General features: G+C 51.9%; 1 protein-coding gene across 1 annotated transcript in view; it reads right to left on the bottom strand.

The window, feature by feature from the left end:
* Positions 1-275: 275 nt before the first annotated feature.
* The window catches only part of CNIH4 (cornichon family member 4), a 38,948-nt gene continuing 20,484 nt past the window's right edge, over positions 276-18,739 (bottom strand). Inside the window, exon 5 of the mRNA XM_075337963.1 lies at positions 276-1,113. Within this exon, the coding sequence (XP_075194078.1) occupies positions 1,086-1,113 (28 nt within the window). The 3' untranslated portion in view covers positions 276-1,085. The remainder of the gene's footprint in view (positions 1,114-18,739) is intronic.

The following is an 18,739-nucleotide window of genomic DNA, read 5'->3' as shown; positions in this document are numbered from 1 at the left end:
AATCACTGGAAGAGGAGGAGCTGGAGGTTGAGGTTAAACATTGGGGGGAGAGCCTGGATGTGATGGGTCCGTATGTTAAACAGCAGGGTGAGAGGGGGCTGGATGTACACTCGAGGAACCAGTGCCAGAAGTCTTACACTGGAAGCAATGGGTCTTAATGTAAAATCTGAATTTCGTGATTAAGACGCCGCCAAATACTTTTTCTCCATATAGTATATATTACATAAGTTCTCGCCCGTTGATGTTTCGTATGACGCGACATGCGGACTGGCAGATCCCATTGGACAGTTCAACTTTATTGGAAAGCAAATACAACCCCAATCTGATCATATCGGTACAAAATCACCTTAAGAACCCAAAAATCTACCAACATTATTCTCTCTGAAGAAATAAAGCGTTTACAAAGTGCAGCATTGTTCTATTGCTTTAAAAAAATCTCCATAGTCCACTGATCGCCAACCTATAGCTCTGTAACTGTTGCAAAACTACAACTCCCAGCATGCCAAGTTTTGTACTTTTGCAACAACTGGAGAACTACAAGTTAGTCTGAATTTGTGTAAACATCTCTGGGACCGGACGGTCATTTTCCAGCTAGTGCAACCTACGACTGACCCCTCGAATGCTGGTGCCATGTATTTCAGTGCTCCAGATAAAAATGGCGAGAACAAAGTGAAGAAGGTAGAAGATACAATCATGATTTTTTTTCTTTTAAAAAAAAGTGGAAGGCAGAGGTCCAAAGCGACCAATCCGATCACGCCTTTCATCTTTCACTGATCCTGGACCAATGAAAGCTGTCCTGTGATTGGCTACTTTGGGAAACGCCTATACCTTTTTTCGTGTGAGCTTTTATACATGAGGCTGACGACTTCTTACAAATTACAAGGAATTGTCTACTTTGGGGGAAATTTTTTTTCTATATTAAAAAAATACAGCAAAAAAAAAAAAAAATTAGATATCTATAGAGTTCAATTGAGAAAAAGAATACTCTGCACGTCATCCAGTGCTGCATCTCGTTAACCCTTCTTGTTCTTTCTGGCTCCGGCGCGCTTTGGAAAATCCGTGGCTGGCTTCTGTGTCGATGGATCTCAGTTGTTTATTAGGGCCAAAATCATACTGGAAAAGACAAAAAAAAAGTGAAAACGTCATCTCCCACAGAGCTGGTGTATACAGCAGGTGAAATAAGTGATGAACAAGTCACCAAATTTCTAAGTAAATATATTTCTAAAGCTGCTATTGATATGAATTGCTCACCAGATGTCAGTAACAACCCATCCAATCCACACAGGCAAAGAAATCAAATCATAGATGTCCATAACAATTTGTGTAATAATTAATGAGAATGACACAGGGTAAAGGTATTGAACACATGAAAGAAAAAAAAAAAAAAAAAAATGTGCTAAAATCCATGGAAAGTCATGACGCTAGGTAAAATCAATCATTAATTTGAAAGCAATCCTGCCACTTAGTGAAAAACAACATCAGCTGTTCAACTGATGGCCTATAAAAAGGTGTCTCATTACCAAGGTGCCACACAAGAAACATCTCATGATGGGTAAAACCAGCGAGCTATCTCAAGACCTTCACAACCTTATTGTTACAAAACATACTGATGGCATTGGTTACCGAAGAATTTCTAAACTACTGAAGGTTTCAGTGAACACTGATGGGGCCATAATCCGGAAGTGAAAGGAACATAAGTTCCCCATAAACTGGCCACGACCAGGGGCTCCCCGCAAGATTTCAGACAGAGGAGTGAAAAGAAGTATCAGAGGAGTTGTCCAAGAACCCTTCTGTGGAGAACTACAAAAAGACCTGTAAATCAGCAGATACAATTGTTTTAAAGAAAATGCCGTATTTTTTGGATTACAAGATGCCCTTTTCCTCCCAAAACTTTGGGAGGAAAATGAGGGGTGCATCTTAAAATCCGAATGTAGCTTATCGGGAGGTTGTGCAGAGGGGTCAAAGGAGGCAGGGAGATGCTCCGAGCAATGCACTGTGCTGCCGGCGTTGCTGGTCTGTGCAACGCCGCTCTGTTCTGTTTGAAGCCGCTCCATTCTGCTTTGTGCACAGCTGCTCTGTCCTGCTCGGCTGCTCCGTCCTGCTTGGCGCACGGCTGCTCCATCGCCGGCCCCGCGCAAAGCAGCACCCGCAGTGAGTATCTGGGGCCCCCTCTATACTACTTGCAGTACTCAAGTACCGCCCATGCCTCCTGTGACCCCCGCTCCTCTGCAGGCCCCCTCCCTGGTAAGACACCACCAGATTATAAACTGACCCCATATTTTTTTTTTTTTTACCTTTTTTTTTCCCTCCAAATTTGGGGTGCGTCTTATAATCTGGTGCGTCTTATAAAACGAAAAATACGGTAATAAGTAATGCACCCCCCTCCATGACCTGTATGCACGCTCACCACGCAAGACTTAATTTCTGAACAAAAAGCAGGTTGTTTAGCGTGGGTTTCCTCCCACACTCCAAAAACATACCGATAGGGAACTTAAATTGTGAGGCCAATGGGGACAGTGTTGCCAATGTATGTAAAGTGCTGTGGAATAAATAGCGCTATATAGAGTGAATAAATATTATAAATAATATTATAGTATGTTTAAAGTTTGCTTAATATTTAGACAAGCCTGTGAAATACTGGAAGAATAAAGAAGGGAATTTTGTTTACTTACCGTAAATTCCTTTTCTTCTAGCTCTAATTGGGAGACCCAGACAATTGGGTGTATAGCTACTGCCTCCGGAGGCCACACAAAGTATTACACTTAAAAGTGTAAGGCCCCTCCCCTTCTGCCTATACACCCCCCGTGGGATCACGGGCTCCTCAGTTTTAGTGCAAAAGCAAGAAGGAGGAAAGCCAATAAACTGGTTTAAGCAAATTCAATCCGAAGGAATATCGGAGAACTGAAACCATTCAACATGAACAACATGTGTACACAAAAAAACAGGGGCGGGTGCTGGGTCTCCCAATTAGAGCTAGAAGAAAAGGAATTTACGGTAAGTAAACAAAGAAGGGAATTTTGTTTACTTACCGTAAATTCCTTTTCTTCTAGCTCCAATTGGGAGACCCAGACAATTGGGTGTATAGCTACTGCCTCCGGAGGCCACACAAAGTACTACACTTAAAAGTGTAAGGCCCATCCCCTTCTGGCTATACACCCCCCCGTGGGATCACGGGCTCCTCAGTTTTAGTGCAAAAGCAAGAAGGAGGAAAGCCAATAACTGTTTTAAATACAAATTCAACCCGAGAAACAACCTCTGAGAACTGAACTGTTCAACATGAACAACATGTGCACCCGAAAAAAAACAAATTTCCTAAGAAAACAGGGCGGGTGCTGGGTCTCCCAATTAGAGCTAGAAGAAAAGGAATTTACGGTAAGTAAACAAAATTCCCTTCTTCTTTGTCGCTCCTAATTGGGAGACCCAGACAATTGGGACGTCCAAAAGCAGTCCCTGGGTGGGTAAAAGAATACCTCGTGATAGGGCCGTCAAACAGCCCTTTCCTACAGGTGAGCCACCGCCGCCTGAAGGACTTGTCTACCTAGGCCGGCATCCGCCGAAGCGTAGGTATGCACCTGATAATGCTTGGTAAAAGTGTGCAGACTCGACCAGGTAGCCGCCTGGCACACCTGCTGAGCCGTAGCCTGGTGCCGTAATGCCCAGGACGCACCCACGGCTCTGGTAGAATGGGCTTTCAGTCCTGATGGAATCGGAAGCCCAGCAGAACGGTAGGTGTGAAGAATTGGTTCCTTGATCCAACGCGCAAGGGTGGATTTGGAAGCTTGCGACCCTTTACGCTGACCAGCGACAAGGACAAAGAGTGCATCCGAGCGGCGCAGAGGCGCCGTCGGGAAATGTAGATCCTGAGTGCTCTCACCAGATCCAATAAATGCAAACCTTTTTCAAATTGGTGAACTGGATGCGGACACAAAGACGGTAAAGTGATATCTTGATTGAGATGAAAGGAAGATACCACCTTGGGAAGAAATTCTGGAATTGGACGCAGAACTACCTTGTCCTGGTGAAACACCAGGAATGGAGATCTGCATGATAACGCCGCCAGCTCGGACACTCTCCGAAGAGACGTGACCGCCACTAGAAAGGCCACTTTCTGTGAAAGACGAGAAAGGGAAACCTCCTTCATAGGCTCGAAAGGCGGCTTTTGGAGAGCAATTAGAACCTTGTTCAGGTCCCAGGGCTCCAATGGCCGCTTGTAAGGGGGGACGATATGACAAACCCCTTGCAGGAACGTGCGTACCTGAGGAAGTCGCGCCAGGCGTTTCTGAAAAAATACGGATAGCGCGGAGACTTGACCCTTAAGGGAGCCAAGCGACAAACCTTTTTCCAACCCAGACTGCAGGAAGGAAAGAAAAGTAGGCAATGCAAAAGGCCAGGGAGAAACTCCCTGAGCAGAGCACCAAGATAGGAATATCCTCCACGTCCTGTGGTAGATCTTGGCGGAGGATGGCTTCCTAGCCTGTCTCATGGTGGCAACCACTTCATGAGATAAACCTGAGGCCGCTAGGATCCAGGACTCAATGGCCACACAGTCAGGTTCAGGGCCGCAGAATTCAGATGGAAAAACGGCCCTTGAGACAGCAAGTCTGGACGGTCTGGTAGTGCCCACGGATGGCCTACCGTGAGGTGCCACAGATCCGGGTACCACGACCTCCTTGGCCAGTCTGGAGCGACGAGAATGGCGCGGCGGCAGTCGGACCTGATTTTGCGGAGCACTCTGGGCAACAATGCCAGAGGTGGGAACACATACGGTAGCCGGAACTGCGACCAATCTTGAACTAAGACGTCTGCCGCCAGAGCTCGGTGATCGTGAGACCGTGCCATGAAAACCGGGACCTTGTTGTTGTGCCGTGACGCCATCAGGTCGACGTCCGGCATCCCCCAGCGGCGACAGATCTCCTGAAACACGTCCGGGTGAAGAGACCATTCCCCTGCGTCCATGCCCTGGCGACTGAGAAGAAGGGAATTTTGTTTACTTACCGTAAATTCCTTTTCTTCTAGCTCCAATTGGGAGACCCAGACAGTGGGTGTATAGCTACTGCCTCTGGAGGCCGCACAAAGAACTACACTTAAAAGTGTAAGGCCCCTCCCCTTCTGGCTATACACCCTCCCGTAGGAGTACGGATTCCTCAGTTTTAGTACCAAAGCAAGAAGGAGGAAAGCCAATAACAGTTTCAAAAACAAATTCAATCCGATAACAAGATCGGAGAACTTAAGAAACAACATGAACAACATGTGCACCCGAAAAACGAAACCCTAAGAACAAATAGGGCGGGTGCTGGGTCTCCCAATTGGAGCTAGAAGAAAAGGAATTTACGGTAAGTAAACAAAATTCCCTTCTTCTTTTTCGCTCCTAATTGGGAGACCCAGACAGTGGGACGTCCAAAAGCAGTCCCTGGGTGGGTAAAAAGATACCACATGAACGGGCTGTCAGACAGCCCTTTCCTACAGGTGGGCCACCGCCGCCTGAAGGACCTGTCTACCTAGGCTGGCATCTGCCGAAGCGTAGGTATGCACTTGATAGTGTTTGGTAAACGTGTGCAGACTCGACCAGGTAGCCGCCTGGCACACCTGCTGAGCCGTAGCCTGATGCCGCAATGCCCAGGACGCACCCACGGCTCTGGTAGAATGGGCCTTCAGTCCAGATGGAATCGGAAGCCCAGCAGAACGGTATGTGTGAAGAATTGGTTCCTTGATCCACCGCGCCAGGGTGGATTTGGAAGCTTGCGATCCCTTATGCTGACCAGCGACTAGGACAAAGAGCGCATCAGAACGGCGTAGAGACGCCGTGCGAGAAATGTAAATCCTGAGTGCTCTCACCAGGTCCAACAGATGTAAACCTTTTTCAAATTGGTGAACTGGATGCGGACACAAAGATGGCAAAGTGATATCCTGATTGAGATGAAAGGAAGAAACCACCTTGGGAGAAAACTCTGGAATTGGACGCAGTACTACCTTGTCTTGGTGAAACACCAGGAAGGGAGATTTGCAAGATAACGCCGCTAGCTCGGACACTCTTCGAAGAGACGTGACCGCCACAAGAAAAACTACTTTTTGTGAAAGCCGAGAAAGGGAAACCTCTTTCAAAGGCTCGAAAGGCGGCTTCTGGAGAGCAATGAGAACCTTGTTTAGATCCCAGGGTTCCAATGGCCGTCTGTAAGGAGGAACGATATGACAAACTCCTTGGAGAAACGTGCGTACTTTAGAAAGCCGTGCCAAGCGCTTCTGAAAGAATACGGATAGCGCGGAGACTTGACCCTTAAGAGAGCTAAGCGACAAACCTTTTTCCAACCCAGACTGCAGGAAGGAAAGAAAAATTGGCAATGCAAATGGCCAGGGAGAAAACCCCTGAGCCAAGCACCAAGCTAAGAATATCTTCCACGTCCTGTGATAGATCTTAGCTGAGGATGGTTTTCTAGCCTGTCTCATTGTGGCAACAACTTCATGAGATAAACCTGAGGCCGCTAGGATCCAGGACTCAATGGCCACACAGTCAGGTTCAGGGCCGCAGAATTCAGATGGAAAAACGGCCCTTGAGACAGCAAATCTGGACGGTCTGGTAGTGCCCACGGTTGGCCTACCGTGAGATGCCACAGATCCGGGTACCACGACCTTCTTGGCCAGTCTGGAGCGACGAGAATGGCTCGATGGCAGTCAGACCTGATTTTCCGGAGAACTCTGGGTAACAATGCTAGAGGTGGGAACACATAGGGGAGTCGGAATTGCGACCAATCCTGAACCAAGGCGTCTGCCGCCAGCGCTCGGTGATCGTGAGACCGTGCCATGAAAACTGGGACCTTGTTGTTGTGCCGTGACGCCATCAGATCGACGTCCGGCGTCCCCCAGCGGCAACAGATCTGCTGAAACACGTCCGGGTGAAGGGACCATTCTCCTGCGTCCATGCCCTGGCGACTGAGAAAGTCTGCTTCCCAGTTTTCCACGCCTGGGATGTGAACTGCGGATATGGTGGACGCTTTGCTTTCCACCCACGTCAAAATCCGCCGGACTTCCTGAAAGGCTTGGCGACTGCGTGTTCCCCCTTGGTGGTTGATGTACGCCACCGCCGTGGAATTGTCCGACTGAATCCGAATCTGCTTGCCTTCCAGCCATTGTTGGAAGGCTCGCAGAGCAAGATAGACTGCTCTGATTTCCAGAACATTGATCTGCAGGGTGGACTCTTCCTGAGTCCACGTCCCCTGAGCCCTGTGGTGGAGAAACACCGCTCCCCACCCTGATAGGCTCGCATCCGTCGTGACCACTGCCCAGGATGGGGGTAGGAACGACTTTCCCTGTGACAATGAGGTGGGGAGAAGCCACCAACGCAGAGAGTCCTTGGCAGTCTGAGAGAGGGAGACAGTCCTGTCGAGGGACGTCGATTTCCCATCCCATTGGCGTAGAATGTCCCATTGTAGAGGGCGCAGATGAAACTGCGCGAACGGGACCGCCTCCATTGCTGCTACCATCTTTCCTAGGAAATGCATGAGGCGCCTCAGTGAGTGCGACTGGCTCTGAAGGAGAGATTGCACTCCTGTCCGTAGCGAACACTGCTTGTCCAGTGGAAGCTTCACTATCGCTGAGAGAGTATGAAACTCCATGCCAAGATAAGTCAGAGATTGGGTCGGGGTTAGATGAGACTTTGGAAAGTTGATAATCCACCCGAAACTCTGGAGAGTGTCTAGTGCCACCTTCAGACTGTGTTGGCATGCCTCTTGAGAGGGTGCCTTTATAAGCAGGTCGTCTAGATACGGGATGACCGAGTGACCTTGCGAGTGCAGAACAGCTACTACTGCTGCCATGACCTTGGTGAAGACCCGGGGGGCTGTTGCCAGACCGAAAGGTAACGCTACGAACTGCAGGTGTTCGTCGTGTATGACGAAGCGTAGGAAACGCTGATGCTCTGGCGCAATCGGCACGTGGAGATACGCATCTTTGATATCTATTGATGCTAGAAAATCTCCTTGAGACATTGAGGCTATGACGGAGCGTAGGGATTCCATCCGGAACCTCCTGACTTTTACGTGTCTGTTGAGCAACTTTAGATCCAGCACGGGTCGATACGATCCGTCCTTTTTTGGGACCACAAACAGATTGGAGTAAAAACCGTGACCTTGTTCCTGAAGAGGGACGGAGGTCACCACTCCTTCCGCCTTTAGAGCGGCCACCGCCTGCAACAGAGCATCGGCTCGGTCTGGTGGTGGAGAAGTTCTGAAGAAACGAGTTGGCGGACGAGAACTGAACTCTATCCTGTACCCGTGAGACAGAATATCCCTCACCCAACGGTCTTTGACGCGTGACAGCCAAATGTCGCCAAAGTGGGAAAGCCTCCCACCGACCGAGGGTGTGAGAATCGGAGACTGCAAGTCAGGAGGACGCCGTCTTGGCAACGGTTCCTCCGGCTGTCCTTTTTGGGCGTGACTGAGACCTCCAAGAATCTGAGCGTCTCTGGTCTTTTTGAGTCTTTTTTGACGAGGCGAATTGGGACCTGCCCGGTCCTCGAAAGGACCGATAACCAGACTGACCCTTCCTCTGTTGGGGTTTGTTTTGTCTGTGTTGCGGTAAGGATGAGTCCTTACCCTTGGAGTGTTTGATGATTTCATCCAAACGCTCTCCAAACAATCGGTCACGAGAAAAAGGCAAATTGGTTAAGCACTTCTTGGAATGAGAATCTGCCTTCCAATGTCTCAACCACAGGGCCCTACGCAAAACAACGGAGTTGGCTGACGCCACTGCCGTGCGGCTTGTAGCGTCAAGAACAGCATTAATCGCGTACGACGCGAATGCCGCCATTTGCGAGGTCAATGGTGCTACCTGCGGGGCAAATGCACGTGTGACTGAGTCGACTTGCACAAGCCCGGCTGAGATAGCTTGGAGTGCCCATACGGCAGCAAAAGATGGCGCTAACGACGCTCCAATCGCTTCATAGATGGATTTCAGCCAGAGCTCCATCTGCCTGTCAGTGGCATCTTTAAGTGCCGCTCCACCTTCAACTGCAACCAAGGATCTAGCTGCAAGCCTGGAAATTGGAGGATCCACTTTTGGACACTGGGTCCAACCCTTGACCACCTCAGGGGGAAAAGGATAGCGTGTATCTTTAAGCCGTTTAGAAAAACGCCTTTCCGGATAAGCGTGGGGTTTCTGGATTGCGTCTCTAAAGTCAGCGTGGTCCAGAAAAGTGCTTAATGTACGCTTAGGATATCTGAAATGGATTCTCTCGTGCTGCGAAGCTGACTCCTCTACAAGAGGAGCTGGTGGGGAAATATTTAACATCTTATTGATGGACGCTATAAGATCATTAACTATGGCGTCACCATCTGGTGTATCTAGATTGAGAGCGGTCCCAGGATCAGAATCCTGATCAGTTACGTCCGCCTCATCCCCCATAGATTCATCTCGCTGGGATCCTGACCATTGAGATGAATGTGAAGGCCCCTCATAGCGAGCCCGCTTAGGTTGCCTGGGGCCATCGTCCGAGTCAGAGTCTTCACCCTGAGGTGTATGTGCCCGTCCCGGAGCTTGGAGGTAATTCAGCTGAGGGGGACCAGGGGGCAATGATTGCACAGTGTCCGTGGCCTGAAGTACAGGCCTAGCTCGCAATGTGTCAAGAATTTGTGACATAGTGAGAGACATTCTGTCAGCAAAAGCTGTAAACTCAGTTCCTGTCACCTGGACAGCATTCACAGGTGGTACACCCTGGGTCACGTCCAGCAGAGGTCCCGACTGTGCAAGTGCCGCAGGGGCCGAGCACTGCACACAATGGGGGTCAGTGGAGCCTGCCGGTAGAAAAGTCCCACATGCGGTACAGGAAGCATATAATGTCTGTGCCTTGGCACCCTTGCGTTTTGTGGACGACATGCTGTTGGCTCTCTGCAATGTGAGAGAGTCTATAGCCAAAGGGCGACCAGCGCTATGCAGTACAAAGTATTTTAGCAGGAACAAAATACTAAGATTACTACTGGCACAAGAGGGGGTGAGCCCTGAGGGCTGCTTACCGCCCGCTGAATAGCGGGTAAGAGGCGCAGAATTCCTTGTCTGGGTCTCCCCGGCTCCCCTCTGCAGCTCAGCGTGTCAGCAGGAATGGCTGCCGGCGTCTGTGGAGAGGGGCGGTCCGTGGGAGTTCCCAAACAAAAGTGCGGGAAACAGTGTCCCCTCTGTGCCGATTGTGAGGGCTGGAGTATGTAAAAACGACTCCAGCCCTCAGCGCTGATGCACTGACCAGCGTCCCGCCCCTCTCCTGACTGGCAGGTCTGGGGGCGGGAACGAACGGAACCAGGCCGCAAAAGCCGGGGACTCGAGTTATCAGCGCGGCCGCCGTAAAAGCGCGGCCCGCGCTGAAGTCCCCGGCGCACCACAAGTGCCAGCCGCGCCGCAGTCCCAGCGGCCGGCGCGACCGTTTCCCAAAAGTGTGCCTGCTTCAGCGAAGCTGAATGAGGCCATGGCACAAGCGCCGCAGCGCTGATGTCCCCGGCGCACTACAACACCCAGCATGCTGCGGTGTGAGCGCGAAATGCACGGGGACACAGAGTACCTTGAGGAAGCAGGGCCATGTCCCTGATGTACTCCGCTCCATCCAGCATCTTCTCCAGGGGCTGTAGATGGAGCACGGTCTCAGTGCCTGGAGACCAGTAAATCCCACTTCACCCAGAGCCCTGTAAAAAGGGATGGGGAAGGAATCAGCATGTGGGCTCCAGCCGCCGTACCCGCAATGGGTACCTCAACCTTACAAACACCTCCGACATACAGTGGGGTGAGAAGGGAGCATGCTGGGAGCCCTGTATGGGCCCTCTTTTCTTCCATCCGACATAGTCAGCAGCTGCTGCTGACTAAAAACAATGGAGCTATGCGTGCGTGTCTGACCTCCTTCGCACAAAGCTAAAACTGAGGAATCCGTACTCCTACGGGAGGGTGTATAGCCAGAAGGGGAGGGGCCTTACACTTTTAAGTGTAGTTCTTTGTGCGGCCTCCAGAGGCAGTAGCTATACACCCACTGTCTGGGTCTCCCAATTAGGAGCGAAAAAGAAAGTCTGCTTCCCAGTTTTCTACGCCTGGGATGTGAACGGCGGATATGGTGGATGCCGTGTCTTCCACCCACGTCAGAATCCGCCGGACTTCCTGGAAGGCTTGCCGACTGCGTGTTCCCCCTTGGTGGTTGATGTATGCCACCGCTGTGGAGTTGTCCGACTGAATTCGGATCTGCTTGCCTTCCAGCCACTGTTGGAAGGCTTGTAGGGCAAGATAGACTGCTCTGATCTCCAGAACATTGATCTGAAGGGTGGACTCTTTCCGAGTCCACGTACCCTGAGCCCTGTGGTGGAGAAACACTGCTCCCCACCCTGATAGACTCGCATCTGTCGTGACCACCGCCCAGGATGGGGGTAGGAACGACTTTCCTTTTGACAATGAGGTGGGAAGAAGCCACCACCGGAGAGATTCCTTGGCTGCCTGAGAGAGGGAGACCTCCCTGTCGAGGGACGTCGACTTCCCGTCCCATTGGCGGAGAATGTCCCATTGTAGTGGACGCAGATGAAACTGCGCAAAAGGAACTGCTTCCATTGCTGCTACCATCTTCCCTAGGAAGTGCATGAGGCGCCTCAAGGGGTGCGACTGGCCCTGAAGGAGAGATTGCACCCCTATCTGTAGCGAGCACTGTTTGTCCAGTGGAAGTTTCACTATCGCTGAGAGAGTATGAAACTCCATGCCAAGATATGTTAGTGATTGGGTCGGGGTTAGATTTGACTTTGAAAAGTTGATGATCCACCCGAAACTCTGGAGAGTCTTCAGTGCCACGTTCAGGCTGTGTTGGCATGCCTCTTGAGAGGGTGCCTTGATAAGTAGATCGTCCAAATACGGGATCACGGAGTGACCCTGCGAGTGCAGGACAGCTACTACTGCTGCCATGACCTTGGTGAAGACCCGAGGGGCTGTCGCCAGCCCGAAAGGTAGAGCTACGAACTGCAGGTGTTCGCTTCCTATAACGAAGCGTAGAAAACGCTGATGCTCTGGCGCAATTGGCACGTGGAGATAAGCATCCTTGATGTCTATTGATGCTAGGAAATCTCCTTGAGACATTGAGGCGATAACGGAGCGGAGAGATTCCATCCGGAACCTCCTGGTTTTTACGTGTTTGTTGAGCAGCTTTAGATCCAGGACGGGACGGAACGACCCGTCTTTCTTTGGCACCACAAACAAATTGGAGTAAAAACCGTGACCTTGTTCCTGAAGAGGAACAGAAGTCACCACTCCTTCCGCCTTTAGAGCGGACACCGCTTGCAGCAGAGCATCGGCTCGGTCGGGCGGTGGGGAAGTTCTGAAGAAGCGAGTTGGAGGACGAGAGCAGAACTCTATCCTGTACCCGTGAGACAGAATGTCTCTCACCCAACGGTCTTTGACCTGTGACAACCAAATGTCGCCAAAGCGGGAGAGCCTGCCACCGACCGAGGATGCGGAGAGAGGAGGCTGAGAGTCATGAGGAAGCCGTCTTGGTAACGGTTCTTCCGGCTGGCTTTTTTGGGCGTGATTGAGTCCGCCAAGAATCTGAGCCCCTCTGATCCTTTTGAGTCCTTTTGGACGAGTAGAATTGGGACCTGCCTGAGCCTCGAAAGGACCGAAAAACAGACTGTCCCCTCCTCTGTTGAGGTTTGTTTTGTCTGGGCTGAGGTAAGGATGAATCCTTACCCTTGGAGTGTTTAATGATTTCATCCAAACGCTCACCAAACAATCGGTCACGAGAAAAAGGCAAACTGGTTAAGCACTTCTTGGAAGAAGAATCTGCCTTCCATTCTCTCAACCACAGGGCTCTGCGTAAAACCACAGAGTTGGCTGACGCCACCGCCGTACGGCTCGTAGAGTCTAGGACAGCATTAATCGCGTAAGACGCGAATGCAGACATTTGAGAGGTCAAGGGTGCCACCTGCGGAGCAGATATACGTGTGACCGTGTCGACCTGTGTAAGCCCAGCTGAAATAGCTTGGAGTGCCCATACGGCTGCGAATGCTGGCGCCAACGACGCTCCAATAGCTTCATAGATGGATTTTAACCAGAGCTCCATCTGTCTGTCAGTGGCATCTTTAAGTGCCGCCCCATCTTCCACTGCAACTAGAGATCTGGCTGCAAGCCTGGAGATTGGAGGGTCCACCTTGGGACACTGTGTCCAGCCCTTGACCACGTCAGGGGGAAAAGGATAGCGTGTATCTTTAAGCCGTTTGGAAAAACGCTTATCTGGATAAGCGTGGTGTTTCTGGATTGCGTCTCTAAAGTCAGAGTGGTCCAGAAACATGCTTAATTTACGCTTGGGATACCTGAAATGGAATTTCTCCTGCTGTGAAGCTGCCACCTCCGCAAGAGGAGCTGGTGGAGAAATATCTAACATCCTATTGATGGACGCTATAAGATCATTCACTATGGCGTCACCATCCGGGGTATCTAGATTGAGAGCGGCCCCAGCATCAGACTCCTGATCAGTTACATCCGCCTCATCACACAGAGTCGTCCTGCTGGGACCCTGACCAGTGTGATGAAGTTGAGGGTCGCTCATAGCGAGCCCGCTTAGGTTGTCTGGGACTGTCGTCCGAGTCAGAATCGTCACCCTGGGGTGCATGTGACACCCCCGGAGCTTGGAAGTGTTCCAGCTGAGGGGGACCAGGGGGCAATGGATCAACAGTGCCCATGGTCTGAGTTACTGGTCTAGACTGCAATGTTTCAAGAATTTTAGACATAGTCATAGACAATCTGTCAGCAAAAGCTGCAAACTCCGTCCCTGTCACCTGGACAGCATTTACAGGTGGTTCTCCCTGGGTCACCTCTAGCAGCGGCCCCGGCTGAGCAATTGCCACAGGGGCCGAGCACTGCACACAATGGGGGTCAGTGGAACCTGCCGGTAGAGTAGCCCCACATGCGGTACAAGCAGCATATAAAGTCCGTGCCTTGGCACTTTTGCTTTTTGCGGACGACATGCTGTTGTCTCCTTGAGAAATCTAAGGAGGGTATATAGCAGAAAACCACCAGCGACTGTACAGTGCAAAGTATTGCCAGCACAAAATACAAAGTACACTATGGCACAAGTGGGGGTGAGCCCTTGAGGGCTGCTTACCGCCCGCTGAAAAGCGGGTGTGAGGTCGTAGAATCCCTTGTCTGGGTCTCCCAGCCTCCCCTCTGCAGCTCAGCGTGCAGGCAGGAATGGCTGCCGGCGTCCTGTGAAGAGGGGCGGACCGTGGGCGTCCCAAACAAAAGAGCGGGAAACTGCGTCCCCCTGTGCCTAGTGTGAGGGCTGGAGTATGTAAAACAGACTCCAGCTCTTAACGCTGCTGGACTGTACAGCGTCCCGCCCTCCTCCTGACTGGCAGGTCCGGGGGCGGGAACGATACGAACTAGGCCGCAAAAGCCGGGGACTGTAGTAATCTAGCGCGGCCGTCATATATGCACGGCCAGCGCGGAAGTCCCCGGCGCACCACAAATCCCAGCCGCGACCAGTAAACACTGACCCCAGCGGCCGGATCGGCCGATCGTACAAAGTCACCTCACTCAGCAGAGCTGTAGTGAGTAACGGCACCAGCGCAGCAGCGCTGTTTACCCCGGCGCACTAACACACCCAGCAATGCTGCAGTGTGCGTGCGATAAGCACGGGGACACGGAGTACCTTGATGGAGCAGGGTCCTGTCCCTGAGGAAACTCCGCTCCGTATCCAGCAGATCCTCCAGGGGCTGTGGATGGAGCACGGCCTCAGTGCCCGGAGACCGGTAAAGTCCCACTTCACCCAGAGCCCTAATGGGGATGGGGAAGGAATCAGCATGTGGGCTCCAGCCTCCGTACCCGCAATGGGTACCTCAACCTTAACAAACACCGCCGACAGAAAGTGGGGTGAGAAGGGAGCATGCTGGGGGCCCTAGTATGGGCCCTCTTTTCTTCCATCCGACATAGTCAGCAGCTGCTGCTGACTAAACAGTGGAGCTATGCGTGGATGTCTGGCCTCCTTCGCACAAAGCATAAAACTGGGGAGCCCGTGATCCCACGGGGGGTGTATAGCCAGAAGGGGAGGGGCCTTACACTTTTAAGTGTAGTACTTTGTGTGGCCTCCGGAGGCAGTAGCTATACACCCAATTGTCTGGGTCTCCCAATTAGGAGCGACAAAGAAATTCCCTTCTTCTTTGTCGCTCTATTGGGAGACCCAGACAATTGGGATGTCCAAAAGCAATCCCTGGGTGGGTAAAATAATACCTCGTGATAGGGCCGTAAGACGGCCCTTTCCTACATGGGGGCAACCGCCGCCTGAAGGACTCGTCTACCTAGGCTGGCGTCCGCCGAAGCGTAGGTATGCACCTGATAATGCTTGGTAAAAGTGTGCAGACTCGACCAGGTAGCTGCCTGGCACACCTGCTGAGCCGTAGCCTGGTGCCGTAATGCCCAGGACGCACCCACGGCTCTGGTAGAATGGGCCTTCAGCCCTGAGGGAACCGGAAGCCCAGCAGAACGGTAGGCTTCAAGAATTGGTTCCTTGATCCACCGAGCCAGGGTGGATTTGGAAGCTTGCAACCCTTTACGCTGACCAGCGACAAGGACAAAGAGTGCATCCGAGCGGCGCAGGGGCGCCGTGCGGGAAATGTAGATTCTGAGTGCTCTCACCAGATCCAACAAATGCAAATCCCTTTCACATTGATGAACTGAATGAGGACACAAAGAAGGTAAGGAGATATCCTGATTGAGATGAAAGGGGGATACCACCTTAGGGAGAAACTCCGGAATCGGGCGCAGAACCACCTTGTCCTGGTGAAACACCAGGAAGGGAGATTTGCATGACAGCGCTGCTAGCTCGGACACTCTCCGAAGAGACGTGACCGCTACTAGAAAGGCCACTTTCTGTGAAAGGCGAGAAAGGGAAACATCCCTCATAGGCTCGAAAGGCGGCTTCTGGAGAGCAATTAGAACCATGTTCAGATCCCAGGGCTCTAACGGCCGCTTGTAAGGAGGGACGATATGACAAACCCCTTGCAGGAACGTGCGTACCTGTGGGAGTCTGGCCAGGCGCGTCTGAAAAAATACAGATAGCGCAGAGACTTGTCCTTTAAGGGAGCCGAGCGACAAACCTTTTTCCAACCCGGATTGCAGGAAGGAAAGAAAAGTAGGCAATGCAAATGGCCAGGGAGAAACTCCCTGAGCCGAGCACCAAGCTAAGAATATCTTCCACGTCCTGTGGCAGATCTTGGCAGAGGTTGGTTTCCTAGCCTGTCTCATGGTGGCAATGACCTCTTGAGATAATCCTGAAGACGCTAGGATCCAGGACTCAATGGCCACACAGTCAGGTTCAGGGCCGCAGAATTCAGATGGAAAAAACGGCCCTTGAGACAGCAAGTCTGGCCGGTCTGGTAGTGCCCACGGTTGTCCTACCGTGAGATGCCACAGATCCGGGTACCACGACCTCCTTGGCCAGTCTGGAGCGACGAGGATGGCGCGGCGGCAGTCGGACCTGATCTTGCGTAGCACTCTGGGCAACAGCGCCAGAGGTGGAAACACATAAGGGAGCCGGAACTGCGACCAATCTTGAACTAAGGCGTCTGCCGCCAGAGCTCGGTGATCGTGAGACCGTGCCATGAAAACCGGGACCTTGTTGTGCCGTGACGCCATCAGGTCGACGTCCGGCATCCCCCAGCTGCGACAGATCTCCTGAAACACGTCCGGGTGAAGAGACCATTCCCCTGCGTCCATACCCTGGCGACTGAGGAAGTCTGCTTCCCAGTTTTCTACGCCCGGGATGTGAACTGCGGATATGGTGGATGCCGTGTCTTCCACCCACGTCAGAATCCGCCGGACTTCCTGGAAGGCTTGCCGACTGCGTGTCCCCCCTTGGTGGTTGATGTATGCCACCGCTGTGGAGTTGTCCGACTGAATTCGGATCTGCTTGCCTTCCAGCCACTGCTGGAAGGCTTGTAGGGCAAAACACACTGCTCTGATTTCCAGAACATTGATCTGAAGGGTGGACTCCTGCTGAGTCCACGTACCTTGAGCCCTGTGGTGGAGAAAAACTGCTCCCCACCCTGATAGACTCGCGTCTGTCGTGACCACCGCCCAGGATGGGGGTAGGAAGGACTTTCCTTTTGACAATGAGGTGGGAAGAAGCCACCACCGAAAAGATTCCTTGGCCGCCTGAGAAAGGGAGACGTTCCTGTCGCGGGACGTCAACTTCCCGTCCCATTGGCGGAGAATGTCCCATTGTAGTGGACGCAGAAGAAACTGCGCGAAAGGGACTGCCTCCATTGCTGCTACCATCTTCCCTAGGAAGTGCATGAGGCGTCTCAAGGGGTGCGACTGGCCCTGCAGGAGAGATTGCACCCCTGTCTGAAGTGAACGCTGTTTGTCCAGCGGAAGTTTCACTATCGCTGAGAGAGTATGAAACTCCATGCCAAGATATGTTAGCGATTGGGTCGGGGTCAGAATTGACTTTGAAAAGTTGATGATCCACCCGAAACTCTGGAGAGTCTCCAGCGCAACGTTCAGGCTGTGTTGGCATGCCTCTTGAGAGGGTGCCTTGACAAGTAGATCGTCCAGGTAAGGGAACACAGAGTGACCCTGAGAGTGCCGGACTGCTACTACTGCTGCCATGACCTTGGTGAAGACCCGTGGGGCTGTCGCCAGACCGAAAGGTAGGGCTACGAACTGAAGGTGTCCGTCTCCTATAACGAAGCGTAGAAAAACGCTGGTGCTCTGGAGCAATCGGCACGTGGAGATAAGCATCCTTTATGTCTATTGATGCTAGGAAATCTTCTTGAGACATTGAGGCGATGACGGAGCGGAGGGATTCCATCCGGAACCGCCTGGTTTTCACATGCTTGTTGAGCAGTTTTAGGTCCAGAACAGGACGGAAAGACCCGTCCTTTTTTGGCACCACAAACAAATTGGAGTAAAAACCGTGACCTTGCTCCTGAAGAGGAACAGGGATTATCACTCCTTCTGCCTGCAGAAGAGCACCGGCTCGGTCGGGAGGTGGAGAAGTTGTGAAGAATCGAGTCAGAGGACGAGAACTGAACTCTATCCTGTACCCGTGAGACAGAATGTCTCTCACCCAACGGTCTTTGACCTGTGGCAGCCAAATGTCCCCAAAGCGGGAGAGCCTGCCACCGACCGAGGATGCGGAGAGAGGAGGCCGAAAGTCATGAGGAAGCCGCCTTGGTCGCGGTTCCTCCGGCTGCCTTCTTTGGGCGTGACTGAGCCCGCCAAGAATCTGAGCTCCTCTGATCCTTTTGAGTCCTTTTGGACGAGGAGAATTGGGACCTGCCCGAGCCTCGAAAGGACCGAAACCTCGACTGTCCCCTCCTCTGTTGGGGTTTGTTAGGTTTGGGCTGGGGTAAGGAAGAATCCTTAGACGTGGACTGTTTAATGATTTCATCTCACCAAACAGTCTGTCACCAGAAAATGGCAAACTGGTTAAGCACTTTTTGGAAGCAGAATCTGCCTTCCATTCCCTTAACCACAAGGCTCTGCGTAAAACCACGGAGTTGGCGGACGCCACTGCCGTACGGCTCGTAGAGTCCAGGACAGCATTAATAGCGCAAGACGCAAATGCAGACATTTGAGAGGTTAAGGACGCTACTTGCGGAACAGATGTACGTGTGACAGTGTCAATCTGCGCAAGACCAGCTGAAATAACTTGGAGTGCCCATACGGCTGCGAATGTCGGAGCAAACGACGCGCCGATAGCTTCATAGATGGATTTCAACCAGAGCTCCATCTGTCTGAC

Source organism: Anomaloglossus baeobatrachus, chromosome 3, assembly GCF_048569485.1.
Source record: "Anomaloglossus baeobatrachus isolate aAnoBae1 chromosome 3, aAnoBae1.hap1, whole genome shotgun sequence".
NCBI classification, from domain to species: domain Eukaryota; kingdom Metazoa; phylum Chordata; class Amphibia; order Anura; family Aromobatidae; genus Anomaloglossus; species Anomaloglossus baeobatrachus.
This window is presented reverse-complemented; position numbering and strand designations above follow the sequence as displayed.